At 50.5% G+C, this 16,137-nt stretch overlaps 1 protein-coding gene across 1 annotated transcript in view; it reads right to left on the reverse strand.

The window, feature by feature from the left end:
- The window catches only part of LOC119458664 (1-phosphatidylinositol 4,5-bisphosphate phosphodiesterase-like), a 134,629-nt gene that overhangs the window by 7,269 nt on the left and 111,223 nt on the right, over positions 1–16,137 (reverse strand). The window contains exons 28-29 of the mRNA XM_049671340.1: positions 13,808–13,909; positions 9,354–9,498 (exon numbers count right to left, since the gene is read on the reverse strand). Of these exons, the coding sequence (XP_049527297.1) occupies positions 9,354–9,498; positions 13,808–13,909 (247 nt within the window). The remainder of the gene's footprint in view (positions 1–9,353; positions 9,499–13,807; positions 13,910–16,137) is intronic.

Here is a 16,137-nt window from a genome sequence, read left to right on the forward strand (position 1 = left end):
CGGCGCGGACCGGCGGCGTTCCGGTTGTGATGGCTCCGTGACGTCACCCTTGTCGCTCTTGATTGGTTCTTCATCTCGTGGCATGCGGCATTTGCCGCAGAACCCATCTCACGCGGCACGCCGCAAGACCCCCGTTTCCTGCCGCTTTTGCCGCGCGTTTCTGACGCGCGTTTTCGCTGCGTGTTTTTGCCGCTAGCGTGGCCGTACCCTAAAGTCCAAGGGTGATAACGCAGTAGCCGCGCGCCGTATGCTGTATGTGCGAGTGAAAACGTGCGAGGGGAGCCGACGACCGCGTCTAAATCTCGTGCGCGCAAGAAAAGCAGGGAGGAAGCGCGCCTTCTTCCATTGCGCTCGAGGCACCGGCGAGGGAGCGAGGGAGGAGGGATAGCGGGGCGGCGTGCGGTCGCGCAGGCCGTATCTTGAAAGCGATCTGCGTTGGGGCAGAGTCTAGCAGTGTAGGTGCGTCGGCGGCTCGTAGCTTTCTGCGTGTTCTCGGCGCTCAGTTTGTGTTGAAGCGATAGGCAACAGCACGAAGGTCACTTCGCTCGCTTCTCCAGCGGCACTTCCACACGCCGCCGGCGTTTGATAGCGCGTGTCCGCGCTCATCGAGTCTGATGTGCCACAGCGTGTACCAGCGCGTCGGCAACATCAGCTGGAAAAGGTGAGAGTGCCGGCTTGGCGGGCTAGGCCAGCTGCAGGATCAGATTTGAATGAAGGGAGGGGGAAAGGTCACGCCCGCGGCGGCAAGATCGCCGGGTCGAGGGATGCAGGCCCGCCTCGCACACGCACGCACGCACGCACACGTGCGCTCGCTTCGCATTCCATCGCGGCGGAGAAGGTGCTTCCGGTTGCTGCTCGAGCAAAAATGACAAAATTTGGGGCAAAATCTCTAGGTGGTCGAAAGGGAAAATTCATTATATCGAGGGGGTCTCCCGCTGCCACTTCGTTACGTAGAGGTTTCAAATACATGTGCTTCTATGGAGTAACGGCGGGGAATCGAAAAACTTCGTTATATCCAGGAATTCGTTATATGGAGGTTCGTTATAAGCAGGTTTAACTGTAGCAAGGCCTATACTCGTGTACGTCATCTGTGCTAGTACTGGAAAGGTGTGCGGCAGTAGCGTGACGGTGCTGGGGAGCATGACGTCATACCAGCTGTGGCGGCGGCGATATGGCGTTATGGCGCAGCGCACCTTTCCAGTACTACCGCAGCCTTTCCAGTACTAGCACAGATGACGTACACGAATATAGGCCTAGCTACAACACAGTTTAAACCTCGACATAGCCAAGTTCAACCTAGCTACAACCAAGTGACGCAATCAATCGGCCAGCTTCGCTGTGTTTTGAGCTTTGCGCGGCCTAGTGCAAGCTTTCGCCTATTATTGCGATAGCAATTACAGTATAGACCGCTTATAACGTAAGTCGCCGAAGTCGCGAATATCTGCACTATAAGCGGTACCGCACTATAACCAAAACAACGTTGTTTTTAAAGCCCTGCACGTATGCAAAATATGTAGACCAAGCATGTAGACATGCTTTGTACTATCGCGCGCACATTGCGATTACGTTTTCAGCAGTGATCTGGCGAAAACATAATCGCGATGTAGCCGGTGCTCTTCAAGTTCGGCAGCTTTGCACCGAGTCAAAACGAAACAACTGTTTGCCGCAACCGCTACGGAAAAAACCGTGACTGCTATCGACGCGATTATGAACGGCGACTTTGCGGTGCTGAAGGCACGCGCCTGACGCACGCACCAAGTCTGGACGAATTAACTACCATTCGCTGCAACAACGGCAGTTGAAACCGCGGTCGCTATTGTGGGGTCTCACACATGCTCTTGGGACAAAGGAACGACAACACAGTAGTGCAAACAATCAAAAGGGCATTTATTGCACCTTTCATACACTAATACACACTAGCCGAATTACAACCAATAGAACATTCACACGGGTGCGCGCCAAATCAAGGAAGTCCGACTCCCCGTGACCCGATAGCGAGCGAATACATTCGCCCCATGCTATGACACCATCGCCTAGTCGTTCACGTGTACGGTCACGCGAACGGTGGCGCGTTCGAACGATCCGTGTTCGTCCACACCGGTGCCCCGCTCCGAGCGACGCGAGACGTCTCGCGAAGCGTGGATCAGCGCACGCGCGGGACGTCCGCGTCGCTCACTGATCCCAACCCAAAGAGAAAGCGCATTAGACCTTTCTCTCCCAAGTCACCCCACCGTTCGGCGGCGTTAGCATCGCGACACTCGCGCCATCTCCCGCAATGCACCGCAACCACCATGACCGCCGCCGGGCTTAGCCGCGCGGAGAAGCCGGACTACAGGAGACATGCGGGGAAAACAACATCAGGGGACGCGTGAGAGTCGCGCATCCCCAAACTATCTATGCGATCATCGATGGCAACTACGCAGTCTCCCGCAGTCGGCGAGTTTGGACGCTCCCTTTCCGTTCCGCCATGGCCAGGACCTGGTGATCATGCGGCGTGCCTGACCCGTGACCTGCTGTACGTGGCTGCTTCTCTCCATGGTTGGATACGGCGCGGGTCCTTGAGGATTCAAGCCAGGTGTCCAGCGGTTTGGTGAGAGACCATCGTAGATTTTTTTCTTTTTTCTTTTCTTCTGTTTAGTCGAGGTTTTTAGCATTGCAGCTAGCCTGTTATAGCTTAACTTCAGCTAGGCACGGCCGCCACGTGGTTTTCACCGCGATGGTGGCCCCTTCACGGCTTTGGCCGTTTTTGTTCTTTGGTCGGGTGCCGAAAGGAGCGACCAATGTGGACGTGTGTAAAGCGCTCGTGCAGCGCGTTTCGTTGTCGGAGCTGAAGTCTGTGCAGGATTTTGGCGCCGGCCGGTTCGAGGTTACGTTCAAGACTAAGGCTGCGGTCGATCGCTTCTCAGCCGATCCCGCTTTGAAGGTTCGTGATGTGTTGATTCAGTTTGAGTATCGTGGTGTACGGACGAAGGTGGTCAGGGTTTTTGGCTACCCCTCGGACTTGCCAGACCAAGCTCTCTCAGAAGGGCTACAGGTTTTTGGAAAGGTCCTAGGGATCTCCGAAGAGTGTGTGCCGGGTTTTGCTAGCGTCGGTACAGGCAACCGGCGCATTCGGATGGAGATGGTGCAGCCCGTCCCTAACCTTCTCCGTGTTGGTGATAAGGTAGTGCAGTGCGAGTACGAGGGTGTTGCACGGTTGTGTCATAGGTGCAACTTAGAGGGTCACCACGCGGTCGTGTGTGAGACGCCGAAGTGCGCACGCTGCGAGCAGTTCGGTCACGAGAACTGCCACATGGCGTGCGTACGATGTGGCGGGGATCACGTGATCTCGTCGTGCCCTGTCCGCACCTACTCGTCAGTTGCCTCGGGCTCCGAGCCGCAGCCATCTGCGACAGAGCCGGAGGTTTCTTCGGTGTTAGGTGTGTTAGGTAGCCCCACAGTTGCGACGGAAAACAGAGACAGCCAGAGCTCCTTGATCGAGGGAGACACTGCCGGAGTCGATGCAGATTCCACGGCTGCCGATGCGCTCACTTCCCTGTCTGCCGCGGCGACGAGCGGAGGGGGAGGTAGCGAGGAGGTGGTCGCGGCTCCCGTAGTTGCCCCCGCGGCAGCGGCCGAACTCTCTGGTGAGCCGGAACCGCTTGCTAGCACGAGCACGGAGGCCCCTTTCATTGAGGTGCCCTGTAAGAAACGGAAGAAAACCCGTAGCAAGCGCTCTGGATCGGCGGGCAGGGAGGCGGCCTCACGGCGGTCGTCTTCGGACTCGGAAGGTGCTGGCTCCCATAGCTCAGAGCCTGGTCTTCCTACACCCAAAAAACGCATGGCTGTGGTGGCCTCAGAATCAGAGTCAGAAATGGAGGACTCTTCAGACAGACTCCTTGTGAACACTGTAAGGGCTTCGATTGCGACTGTTCAATTATATCAGATAATTCGTATGAATCAACAACGGCCGCGGGGTCTCCATTCGAGGAGACTCTCGCTTAGGCAGTTGTACCATCGGATTATTTCGGCTAGTATTACCCAGTACTAGCCTTTCCCTTTTACCTTAGCTTTCTTGTTTTTTCTCTAGCTCTCTTTAGTCTTTTGCTAAATTTTTCCTCCAACCAATATGGCTTTCTCCCTAAAACTAGCTACCTTTAACTGTAGAGGCTTGTCTCGAAATTCAAAACGGTTCGCGATAGTCAACTTAGCTAGGATCCGCAAATGTAGATATTCTTGTACTTCAGGAAACCTATGTCCACAGGTTAGGTCAGATCAGCCACTTTAACAGGACTTTTGGCACGAGGTCTTTCTGGAGTTCTGGCGGGTCGGGCTGCCGAGGCACGGCCATCATATTCATGCCGAACTTCAAAGGCCTGGTTGTACGCCATGCCAGGGATGCCGAGGGCTGCATTCTGTCAGTGGATCTTGATTCTGGCATTCGAATTGTTAATGTTTATGCTCCAAACAAAGATAAAGATCAAAAAGAGTTTTTTGCTGCATTGGATCCCTACTTAGTGGGCCCTTCTCGGCTTATTCTTGTGGGCGACTTCAATTGTGTGTTAGAGCAGGTAGATCGTGTAACTAAAAGAGGTACTCCCAAATTCAGGGATAGGGCTGGAGATATTGTACTACGAGGGCTCGTTGATGAGCTGGGACTGATTGATGCTTGGCGCAAGTTTCGCCCTGCCGGGTCAGGAATGACTTGGAGAGGGCGGGGAGTGAAGAGCCGCATCGATCGGTTTTATGTCTCGTCATCACTGGCTCCCAGTATGCATTCCTCCGACGTAATTCGTTCTGCTCTTAGTGACCACTGCTTCCTGACACTGCGGTTTGCCGACTCAAGCTTAGTGCCGCAGGGGAAGAGACCGTGGCGTCTAAACTCACGGCTTCTTAGAGACAGGCAGGCAACCGGAGAGGTATCGTCCATTCTGTTTCGCTCGCTGCACAGCAGAGCGAATCTAGAAGGTAGAGAATGGGACGAAGTGAAGGTCAGTGTCCGTGAGTGCTTCAGGTCTTGGGGCAGGCGTCGAGCGCGGGAGGAGCGCGAGGAGATTAAAATCGTCTTTGACGCCATCCTTCTGCTCTCGAAGCCACTGTCTTGTGGGCCTGGGGTTGGTCCGGCGCTGGCCTCACTCTGAAAGGAACTTTGGATTCTCCTACAGCGACGCTGGGATAGCTTGAGAGCTATAACCCAAGTGGAGCGGTGGGAAATGGAAGCGTGGTGCAGCAGAAACATTCTCCGCAGACATCTTTCAAGGAAGAGCACAACTCTCTCTTCCGTAGTAGATCCAATTGATGGTAGCTTAGTCGACTCACCAGTAGGAGTGCTTGCACTGGCGAGGCAGTTTTACATGAACCTTTATGCTGAGCCAGCTGCCACTCCAGCTGTTTTTCCATTCGTTCCACCAACTGAACCGCCGGAAGTTGGTGACACAGCCATAGTTAAAGACGAGCTCTTTGCAGCATTGAAGTCTATGAAGCACAATCGCAGTCCAGGATCCGATGGTTTGACAGTTGAATTTTATGTGAAGTTTTGGAGACTGTTAGGGAAGCCTTTTACATGATTGGTGAACAGGCTGCTTAGTGAAGGGACTTTGTCAGCGTCTCAAAGAGAGGGGCTAATCACTCTCCTGTGCAAGGATGAGTCGAGAAGCACCGATCTAAGAGCCTGGCGGCCCATCACACTTCTGAACTGCGATTCCAAGCTCATAGCAAAGTGTCTGTGTATGCGACTTACTCCAGTTCTCAACACTGTTTTGGGTCCATACCAGGCATGCTGCGTTCAGGGACGTTCCACTCAGCTTCACGGTTTAGCGGTTAGAGACCTTCTCCTGTGGGCAAATAACAGAAAACTTCCGGGTATTTTCTGCTTCTTTGATCAGGAGAAGGCTTTTGATATCATTAGCCACAGGTACCTTTTTTGGGTTTTGAAGGAGGCCGGCTTTAGCGTGGGTTTTCAGCGTATGGTCCAAGCTTTGTACTCTCGACCGACTTCTGCTGTTCTAATATGAGATCGCGTCTCGGAGGCTTTCGTTGTAGGTCGTGGTGTACGGCAGGGGGATCCTGCTCTAACCTGCTCTCTACGTACTCGCAATCAAACCCCTTCTGCAGAGGCTATCCTGTGACAGTAGAATTGGCAAGTTCCTACTTCCACCAGGGTCCCCTCCAGTTGCACTCTTCGCCTATGCAGACGACTTGTCTATTGTTGTCCCGGACGAGGCATCAGTATGCACCGTTTTGGACGTCATGGACAGTTACTGCAGGGCGAACGGTGCGAGGTTGAATAGGTCGAAAAGTGCAGCCATGTACTTAAATTCCACTCCGTCCAGCCCGCAGCCCGTTCATGGTCTACCCGTGAAAATGCGGTTGCGAATTCTCAGTTTCCATTTCGATCCAGACGGTCTGTCTTCTGAAAACTGGCAGCAAGCTAAAGAGAAGCTTGAAACCAGGATTCAGGAGTTCAGCGTGTTGTCGTGTCCATTGACAGCTAGAGCGAACATTCTTAGGTCTCTTCTTTTTTCTTTTCTCACGTATGTAGCATGTGTGTCCCTTGTTCCAACCCGAACCAAGCTTATCTTGGAGAGGGTTCTCTTTCGGTTTCTTTGGAAAGGGACAACTGGTTGTGTAGCTAGGCAGGTGCTTAAGCTGCCCAAGGATAACGGAGGACTCGGAATTCCCGACTTGGGCATCGTAGCCACTGCACTACACGTCAGGTGGACCCAGGTTGCCCTTAGCTCAGATATGCTCCTGACTCGAAGCTTTACCTCCTTCTTCCTTAGCACTAGACTCCGTTTGTTTTCCCAGAGCACATTCTTTCACTGTGTACCTTGCTCAGGAACCCCGCTCCCATTCTATGCGACGGCTGCCAATTCATTGGCACGCCTTCGCAAGGTCCATTCCGACATCGATGTAATTTCTACTCCGCTCCAAGAATTAGTTGATATCCTTACCCCCGGTCTCCCCCCGCATTGCCAAAGGTATGACCTGTCTTTTCACAGGCCAAGTTGGAAGCTCATTACGGCAGGCTTCCTTGACGCCTGGCGAGCTACATTCATGTACCGCCTGGCGCGAGGATGTTTGCCGATTAGCTTCCGACCCTTCACAGCCATCCCGGCTCGTGGAGTGTGCCCCTTTTGTGGCGGTCGAGAGGATACAGTTCACATCTTTTCGCAGTGTTTACTTTCTGCTGCTCTCCTCCAACGGATAGCTAGTTTGTTTAGTCTCCCAGGCGTTCCATTTCAGACAGTTCGTTTCTTGCACCCTTTGCCTAGCCAGGAGATCAACCAGTTCGTGCTTCTTTTTGTCGAGTGCTCATACCAAGTTTGGTTAGCACGCTGTGATGCGGTTTTCGGGGGAGGGGCGCCGGGTCTTCACGAAGTGCTTGGAAAAGCACGGAAGGAAGTCTGGTTCCATCTCCCCCGGGAACGGCATCACCTAGGCGAGAAGAAGTTTCTCGAAGCGTGGGCTCGCCCTGCTGTGATTTTTGATGAGTCAGGTGGAAAGCTTTCCATTAAGTTGTGATGCAGGCTTCTAAGGTCACTCGACTGGACAGCATGCGCCCGTCGATCCACGTGTTTCCGTTCGCCTCAGTGGAACACAGAGTTGGAACCGGTGCTGGCGCAACAGAGTGCGCTGCGCGCGGACGGCTTCTGTTGTCTTCATGGTTGTTTGCCTTGACACCTTTTCCGTCGAGGCAATCCAGGGATCTGATGGGCTCGTGTCCCTGACAACCGACATGGCTGTTTGTGTGAAGCGCGAAATAGCACGGTGCAGTAGCGCACCCAGGATCTCTGCCAGGGGGGGCGGGGTTGACAGTTTGCCAATACCATCCAAACAGCGCTAATTTCAATTTCTTCGCGGGAAATTGTCAACAAATTCGCTTTTTGCGAGTGTGCAGACGATTGCGCGTCTTACATCTTAGTTGCAGTACTCAAATGCGTAAGGAAAGAAAAGGGGTTGAACAAAAGAGGGGGGGTTAAGTCAGCCTCAGGGGGGGGGGGGTTACAACCCCCGAATCCCCCCCCGTCGGTGCGCCACTGGCACGGTGTGTGCCGCTCCACAGTGGCCCCCTTGTCCGGGAAGGACCGTTGGCCCAAACCAAAGCCCCCCCCACCCAGTCAGCCCGGGTAGGGGGGGGGGGGGGGTGCCGGGGTCAATGTACCGAATGATGCTGGGTTGATGAGTACATGTACGCTCTAGGGCATGGTACCTACGGGTGCCAAGTCCCCTTCCCATCTGACAACGGCACGCAGTCTTTTAGGCACGCGGCCGCCGCGCGTACCGAGTAAAAACCAAACTACTGTTCGCCACAACCGAGGCGGAGAAAACCGTGGCCACTGTAGCCGCGGCCGCTATCGACGCGATCGTGGATGACGACTACGCAGTTACGAAAGCCCGCGGCCAACGTGGTGTTATGAGCAGCGGTAAACGCAAGAATACAGGCTTTAAAGACACAAATAGACTCGAAGCGTTCCGGCGTTGCTGTCATTCACGTACGATTTCAACTGATGGCTGTGGCGATGCGGACTCCGCCGCTTTGTTTCGGTTGGACGCTAGCGCCATTCTTGCTCTTTTGCGTGGCACATTTGCGGCGCTCCGCGCTCACCGAGCTACGAAAGTAGTCCGAATTAACCGATGTGCAGCCAAATAAGTCCGAATTAACGAGAGTGTGGTTGCATTGAATAATGCATACGCCGGCCGGGAGCACGCACCTCGTTGAGAAGCGTGCTCGCTACCGCCCTTGTCGGCGAGATTTTCCCGCGGAAGCCGCATTATAACCGGTATTTCGTCTCACGCGGCTGCACTGTAAGCGGTATGCGTATACATGGAGCTCTATGGGAGGGCAAACGGGAGTCGGAAAAGGCCACGTTGTAGCCAGTTCTGCACTATAAATGGTTACATTATAAGTGGTCTATACTGTAAATGCTTTTTACGTGCGTGTGCCTGAGTGAGTTCAGCTCTGACTCTTTAATTTAGCTAGTTTTAATTGTGTTTCGATGATACGAATTTCGGCTAATACGAATATTTTTCGTGACCCCGTGAGGTTCGTATCATCGAGATTTCACTGTATATGTACAGTATATATATATACATATAAGAACAAGAACAAAGAAACCCGAGGGGCCCAATTTTTATTAGTCATATCATAAGAAGCCCACAAACAATGACATCAATGACAGAATAGGGGCAATTACTTCTGGTTCTTAACTGAATTAAAGAAATGATAAATAAATGCAAATGAAAGTGAATAAAAGAACAACTGGCCGCAGGTTGGTTTTTCATCCACTTTCATTTCCATTTAGTTGTAATTTCTTTAACAGAGCCTTCACGTAGCTAGCAGGATAATCTGGGAGCTGGTACAGTGCACTCACATTGTCGATTTCGCGCTGCAGATCGTGCAGCTGCTTCTCGTGGACCTTCTTGAGGCGCTCGCGTTCCTTGCTCTGCTTCAGTGCCGCTGACTTGCGCTCCTCGATGAACTTCTTGGTGTTGTTGCTGTTCTTCTCACGCAACCGCCTGCGGAGGCACACGCAAGAGAAGGCACGTGAGAACACAAACGTGCACTGCCTCTGAAAGGAAGAGAGAGCCATGAATGGGCCTTTTCTGTTGCCGCCACTGTTTCTTATTGCTTTTAGAATAGCATCACCTGTTTTGCTAGAGCGAAAAATAAATAAATGAGTACCGCAACAAGAGGGTGGCAATTCTACTTTTGCACGAGGGAATGCAACACATCAACCCTTTGACGGTTTTTGACGCACATGTAAAGCACCAATCTTATGTTTGATATTTCGGGCTTATTTGACACTTTTTGTTGAGAGGTGCTGCCATCTCTATGAAGTCGCCCAAAGTCATTCGAAATTGTGTTTCCGCTCATCGGTGCATACAACTCGACTTGTTAAATTCCGAGCGTTCGATCACGTGATTGTGCGCACATCGTCTACTACCTCCAAGGCGTCCACGGAGGAAATGCTACTGCTTCTTACGGCCGCCTTTATCCCATTTCAAGAAGCTGGTGGAGCTAAAATTCAGAGATACTAGGGTGCGATCTTGTACGCGTTCCAAAATGGAACGGAGGCGGTCTGTTCCATCGAGCCGCACACGATTGGTCAATTTGATCGTCAAGGTTCAAATTGGCCAATCATGTGCGGCTGGATGGAACGGACCGCCTCCGTTCCATTTTGGAACGCGTACAAGATTGCACCCCTAATCAGTTTTCTTTTTTTTTTTTTGTTCATGTATGCCCGTACACTGGGCGTGCAGTCCTGATGTCGGTGTGGCCGCGCATGTTGCCTCTCCTCGCAGCGACTGCTCAAGCGTTTCTTCTTCTGACTTGTTTATGACGTGTTTCTTCTTTTGATAAAAGTGTTTTTGGGGTAACAAATTCATAGCCATAAGTTTTGCTAGACATTTTGCTCAATCTCTTACTGTATAGCGTATTTGTGTGTATACCGTTGGTGCGAGTAAAGTGCTTTTGAGACAAAATATTGCTTGTCTCATATGAATACGGGACAAGAGAACAGCAGGCAGCGTGTCTCAACCAGAACAGCTCAGGCAATCTCGAGCTCGCGCCTCCCGGACGACTGGCGATGAGGCTGCAGCGCCGGGCATTCGTCTTCACTACACTTACAATAAGTTTTTGCTGTATTCGTGAGTTTTCAATCATTTGCTACTACTGGAAACTACAATGAAAAAAAAAAAAACTGAGCACAGGGGCACGGTTTCTGTGAAAAAAATTTGAACCTCAAAGGTTTAAGGAATAATGTTACGTGTCCAGGCATCGACTGCCGCACCTGCAAGTGCAGCTTCCCGGGCAGGCCCAACCGCGCGCCACGGACGCGTGCCTGGAAGCACCATGATGATAGCAGCGTGCCCCAACAATTTACGGTCACCAATTTACGGTCACCATAATACTCAACCCAAACAAGCCGTGTCTTTTTGCTTCTCCTGTGGTGGTGCAGGAGATTTCTGGTTGGGGTGCCTTGAATGTACTAGCTTAATGCGCCTTTCTTCCAGCGCATTCAATTTTTGCACCTTGTGGCCTGCATTTGTTAAAGTTAAGCCGTTACAGATGTGTCTCCACTGTTCGGATTAAGTCTGTCGATTGCTGTACAGCACAACTCTATGGTGCATGCTTTAAAGAGAATACTATGCTTTCTGCACTATCACCGACGTTCTGGTGCATGTGAAGGCCTCACTCACTGCACAGGGGGGTACCGTATATTGTGCACTTATGACCCATCAAGGCTTCTGTTCCGAGTTAAATAAAAATGAATGTGATGATACCATGGGTACCACTTTGTGGTACCACAAAGCACCACTTATAGGATGTCAACTGCTTTTGTTTGTGTGGTTTCATCCTGGTACAGCTGATGTAGGCAACACACAAGGAAATCTCTCTTGGTCGTACCACGCAATCAGCATAACCGCACGCTTGGCTACCTTTGCCGCAACTTACGCCTAGCACCATCGCCTGTAAAATTATTAGCTTATAATACTCTACTCAGACCAAAACTAGAATATGCATGCGCCACATGGGACCCTAATCAATTTAATGTGATAAGAACACTAGAACCTGTTCAAAACCATGCTACTACGTTTATCCTCTCCGACTATGCTACAATAGCAGCATCACAGAACTAAAACACCCTATTAGTCTTCCCAGCCATGCACTTCATCACAATGTCACTCGACTCTGTCTCTTTCACAAATTTTATCACGCATCTCTTCGTCCATCTGCAGTCACGCCAGCTTATCGCAATTCTAGCCAACTCAACCACGATAAAGCCACACACTTGCCCTTAAACCCGGACCACAGCTCATCGATCTTTTTTTCGTGTGCACCTCGAAACACTGGAACGGTCTTCCTGCCGACCCCATACACCACCCCAGCTACATCCACATCAAAGAAGATATTGTACACCTTCTGCTATGTTAAACTGCTGCCCACCACTAATGTAAAATTCCTTAACAGCGGCCTTTAAGGTATTGTAAATCAAATATATAGCTATGCAAGGAAACAAGGAAACAAAGGCAGAGAGCATTAAGCTGTTGCAAAATGGTGCAAATTGTACATGCCAGAACCAACGCCACAGATAGTTTTAACACACCTTGTAAACTTCTCACACCACTCTACATACCAAAAGACAAAATAAAGAGCAGCGAGTTCAATTTTAGAGCAGCTTTGCATAAACATATCTACAGGGTTTAGTTGACATGACTGGCAAGACAAGTACAAACACCACCTTGTCACAAAAAGTAAAAGGGAGGATATTTGGGTAAGTTGGTTATCACATTTACAAAAAGTGCAAAAATGCAGTACAAAAATGTGCAAGCATTGAAAACTCGCATGCACAATGAAATGATAGCCAGCAGCGCTTCTGATGCTAGCTAGCTTGCCTACAAGATGCATGCGCTCTTGCAGCATGCCAAGAGTGTGACTACAGCTCAGCATCTCACAGATTTCAACACAACAATAATCAGACTGGATTATCATTTGCCCAGGTTGGATATTGTCGTGTTGCAACGGCGAAGAATTAAACACTGCCAAAGTATGGGTTAATAATCTAACTCTTTATTGGGCGAACTTGTGCCCAGAAAGACAAGCTCAGTCATTGGTCATCGAATCAACTTCATTGGTCAAATCCCGTCCACCATTTAAACATGCATCACCGAACTTTCGAGCGTGCTGTATTTACTCGCATAATGAATGCACTCGCATAATGAACGCACCCCCCCCCCCCCCTTTTCCAATGAAGAAGTGTCTTTTTTTTCTTTTCCTCGCATATTGAACGCACTCAGAACTTGCTGATGTGAAGTAGGTAAGACACGGTACGATTCGGCGTCCGATATGGCGTCCGGTGGGTATGATTGTATCGGACGCCGTATTGGACGCTGAATTGTACTGTGTGTTTCCTACTTTTATTGCGATAGGAATAATATGGACCCTCCAGGCGCATTTTTGCCGTCGGCGCCGACAATCGCGGCTCAATTTCCTGCATTCCTGGGAGGAAAGCAGAGAGGAAACGCGTCGTATTTCGTTGCGTGCATGGCGCCAGGGGGAGGGGAGGGAGGGGGTCGGTGCAGAAACTGCGCATTGCACGTTCGCGCGTGCCCTATCTTGAAAGCGATCTGTGTCAGGGGCCGAGTCTAGGTGCAACGGCAGCTTATACCTTTATGCGTGCTCTGTTCTTGCTGCTCAGTTTGCGTTGAAGCGATACATGGCACGAAGTTCACTTCGCTCGTTGTTGCCGCGCTTGCTCACGCCAGCGTTTTGACAGCGAGTGACCGTGGTCATCGAGTGTAATCTGTTCATGTATGCCTACGCGCGGCGCTGGCACCATGCTTGTTAATTTACATAGTCAGTGAATGTTAGCAAGTTTATACGGCCGATAAAACTACTATCCTCACTTCGTATAGCTGTCTACGCACTTGCTATCGCAAGCCATGAATGTTCGCCTTTCGGGCGAAACTGTGACTTTTTTAGAAAAAAGATCGCCCGAAATTTTACACCGCATAATGAACGCACCCCCCAACTTTGCGTATATTTTTCGGGGAAAAAAAAGTGTGTTCATTATGCAAGTAAATACGGCAATCGTTGGTGCTCGCATACATTCAAGAATGTACAACACCATTCAGAAAGCAAACAAAATCTGATCAGACATCCTTTCTAGCTATGAAATTGGAAACAATGTTCAAGAAATTTCGGATGCTGTAGGCACGTTGTGCCAAGCGACAACAGTGATAATCTGGTAAAATGAACAACACCAAAAAGCAAAACAAGGACATGGGCAGTACTGCCAACCTGCTGCAGCAAATGGTTGCTCACCGTTCTCGCTCGGCCTTGTTGCGCAATGTCTTGTCACTGGACACCTCCCGTGCCGTCTCCACCGACACCTTGGCCTGCTTTGTTTTCATCTCCTTGTTCTCCCTGTGTGGCAGACACAGAGCAGCATCACAGCCATTGTTGACCACTTGAGACGTCCTCAGTGAGGTCTCCATGCACTGTTACTGGTAAACCAAGTTTACTGCTCACTGTTTAGTTTAGAAACAACAATTTAACAGAATAAAAATATGCAATATGATTGGAGGCCACACTAACATAAACTAAACAGGCCAGTGTCTCAATGACATATCTTAATTTACATGGCTCATTTAGCGCAGAATGAGAATGCTTAAGGGCCAATTTTTAGAAGTGTTATTTGTAAAAATGAAGAGAGAGCAATAATTTTGCCTCAGTACTGTTTCCAGGCCACCATTAGAAAAGGCTTTCGTTATGGAAGGCATCAGCACGTCAAAAGGGTATCACTGAGAGTGGGTTGTTCGACACCCCGTGCATATTTAGTGTAGTGTAACACTTATAACATAGGTCGCTGCACTGTAAGCGGCATCGCACTATAACCAAAACAATGATTTTCTTGCAATAGCTATTACATGGACAAGCCAGGTGCATTTCTGCTGTCGCCGTGAGGTTCTTTATAAAGTCCAAGGGCGATAATAACTTCGCCGCGCGCCGTATGCTGTATGTGCGAGTGAGAGCGTGTGAGCTCAATCTCGCGCATTCAAGGAAAGAAAGCCGGAAGGAAGCGTATTCCATCGCACGCAAGGCTCTAGGGGGGGGGAGGCGCCTTCTACTCTGGGCAGCCACGCACGCCCGCCGAGGCCGCTGTATCTTGAAAGCCATCTGCGACGGGGGCACAGTCTGCCATGCGCTGTGTTTTCGCGGCTTAGTTCGTGTTGATACCAGATGCAGCATAAAGGTCAATTCACTCGCTGCTGCTGCCGCGCTTCCTCACTCCACCATTTTGACAGCGAGTTTCCAGGGTCATCGAGTGAGATGTGACAGTGACAATAACTTTTATTGGTCCCGAGAAACTGGCCAGGGGGAGCCAAAGGCTGCCTCAGGTCAAGTCGGTGGCTCCGCCCACGATGGCACCGGGAGGCGAAATCCCGTTGCGATGTCGTGGGCCCTCTGGACTGCCTGGAGTTGGATGTGGTGGTGGTCGCTTCTTAGGAACTCCTCCCACTGTGCCTTTGTGGCAAGAATAGAGTTTTCTACGGCTGGGCACAGCCAGAGCACGTGATCGAAAGAGCATGAGTCGGCTCGGCATTTGGGGCACGACTGCGGAAAGTGCGGGTCTAGATGTGTCCATGTTTTTTTATGTGCAGAGTCGTGGTGGCAACGCACTTTCATGCGCTCGCGCCATAGCGTCCTTCTACCTGCTCCGCGCGAGGAATGCTGAGATGCGTGGCCAGCGTGGCTCAGCACGGCGAGCGAGAAATAAGAACGGAGCTATTCCCGAGACAGCAGTGCTGCAACGTGCCCGACGGTGCCAGCAATGTTGGTTGCATTGTGTCGTTTGGGTAAAGACGCCGGTTGTGACGTTGCAAAGCTCGACTCGCGCATGCGCGCGCGTTACGTCGGAGTACATCTGCGGCTTGAGGGGAGCGTTTGCCGTCTCGGTAGACTGCCGAACTTCCAGGCAGCCGCACTCTAACCGGTATTTCGTCTCCCGCAACTGCACTATAAGTGGTATGCGTATAGATAGAGTGCTATGGGAAAATTAACCAGAGTCTGAAAAGACCGCATTATATCTGGTCCTGCACTATAAGCAGTTACGCTATAAGTCGTCTATACTGTACATTTGACTTATGAACTACCTTTTATCAAGACGTGCTTATATATTTTGCACTTACGGTTTTTCGCTGATATTTTATGAAGATTCTGCTCTCCACTACAATGCGCAGTCGGCGAGTTGCTTTGGGACATTCATGCAATCAATCAATCTGCTTCTTTATTCACTACTTGGAAGTGAACAATGTTTCCAACTAGCACTGGGATTTATCGTGTTAGTGTGTTTCTATAATAACATTACTGCCTACCATGATCCTTTTCTATCCAATCCTGCATCTCGAAAAACATCTTTATTCAACTAGAATTGCTGACAATTTCCTATTGTGCCAGTGTAGAGAGAAATGGTTTTGCAATGCTAAAAGACCCAATCTCCTTAACATGTCACTGTCTGTCAAAGAAGGGCCTTGCACTCAAAAATTCTCATTTTTCACTGTTAAAAATTCTTATAATGTATAGCACACTTGTTTTCTTTTTATTGTAAGTTACGTGCAGAATTGGAGACCTTTGTAGGCATGTGTTTTGAT

This window comes from Dermacentor silvarum, chromosome 7, assembly GCF_013339745.2.
Source record: "Dermacentor silvarum isolate Dsil-2018 chromosome 7, BIME_Dsil_1.4, whole genome shotgun sequence".
Taxonomy (NCBI): domain Eukaryota; kingdom Metazoa; phylum Arthropoda; class Arachnida; order Ixodida; family Ixodidae; genus Dermacentor; species Dermacentor silvarum.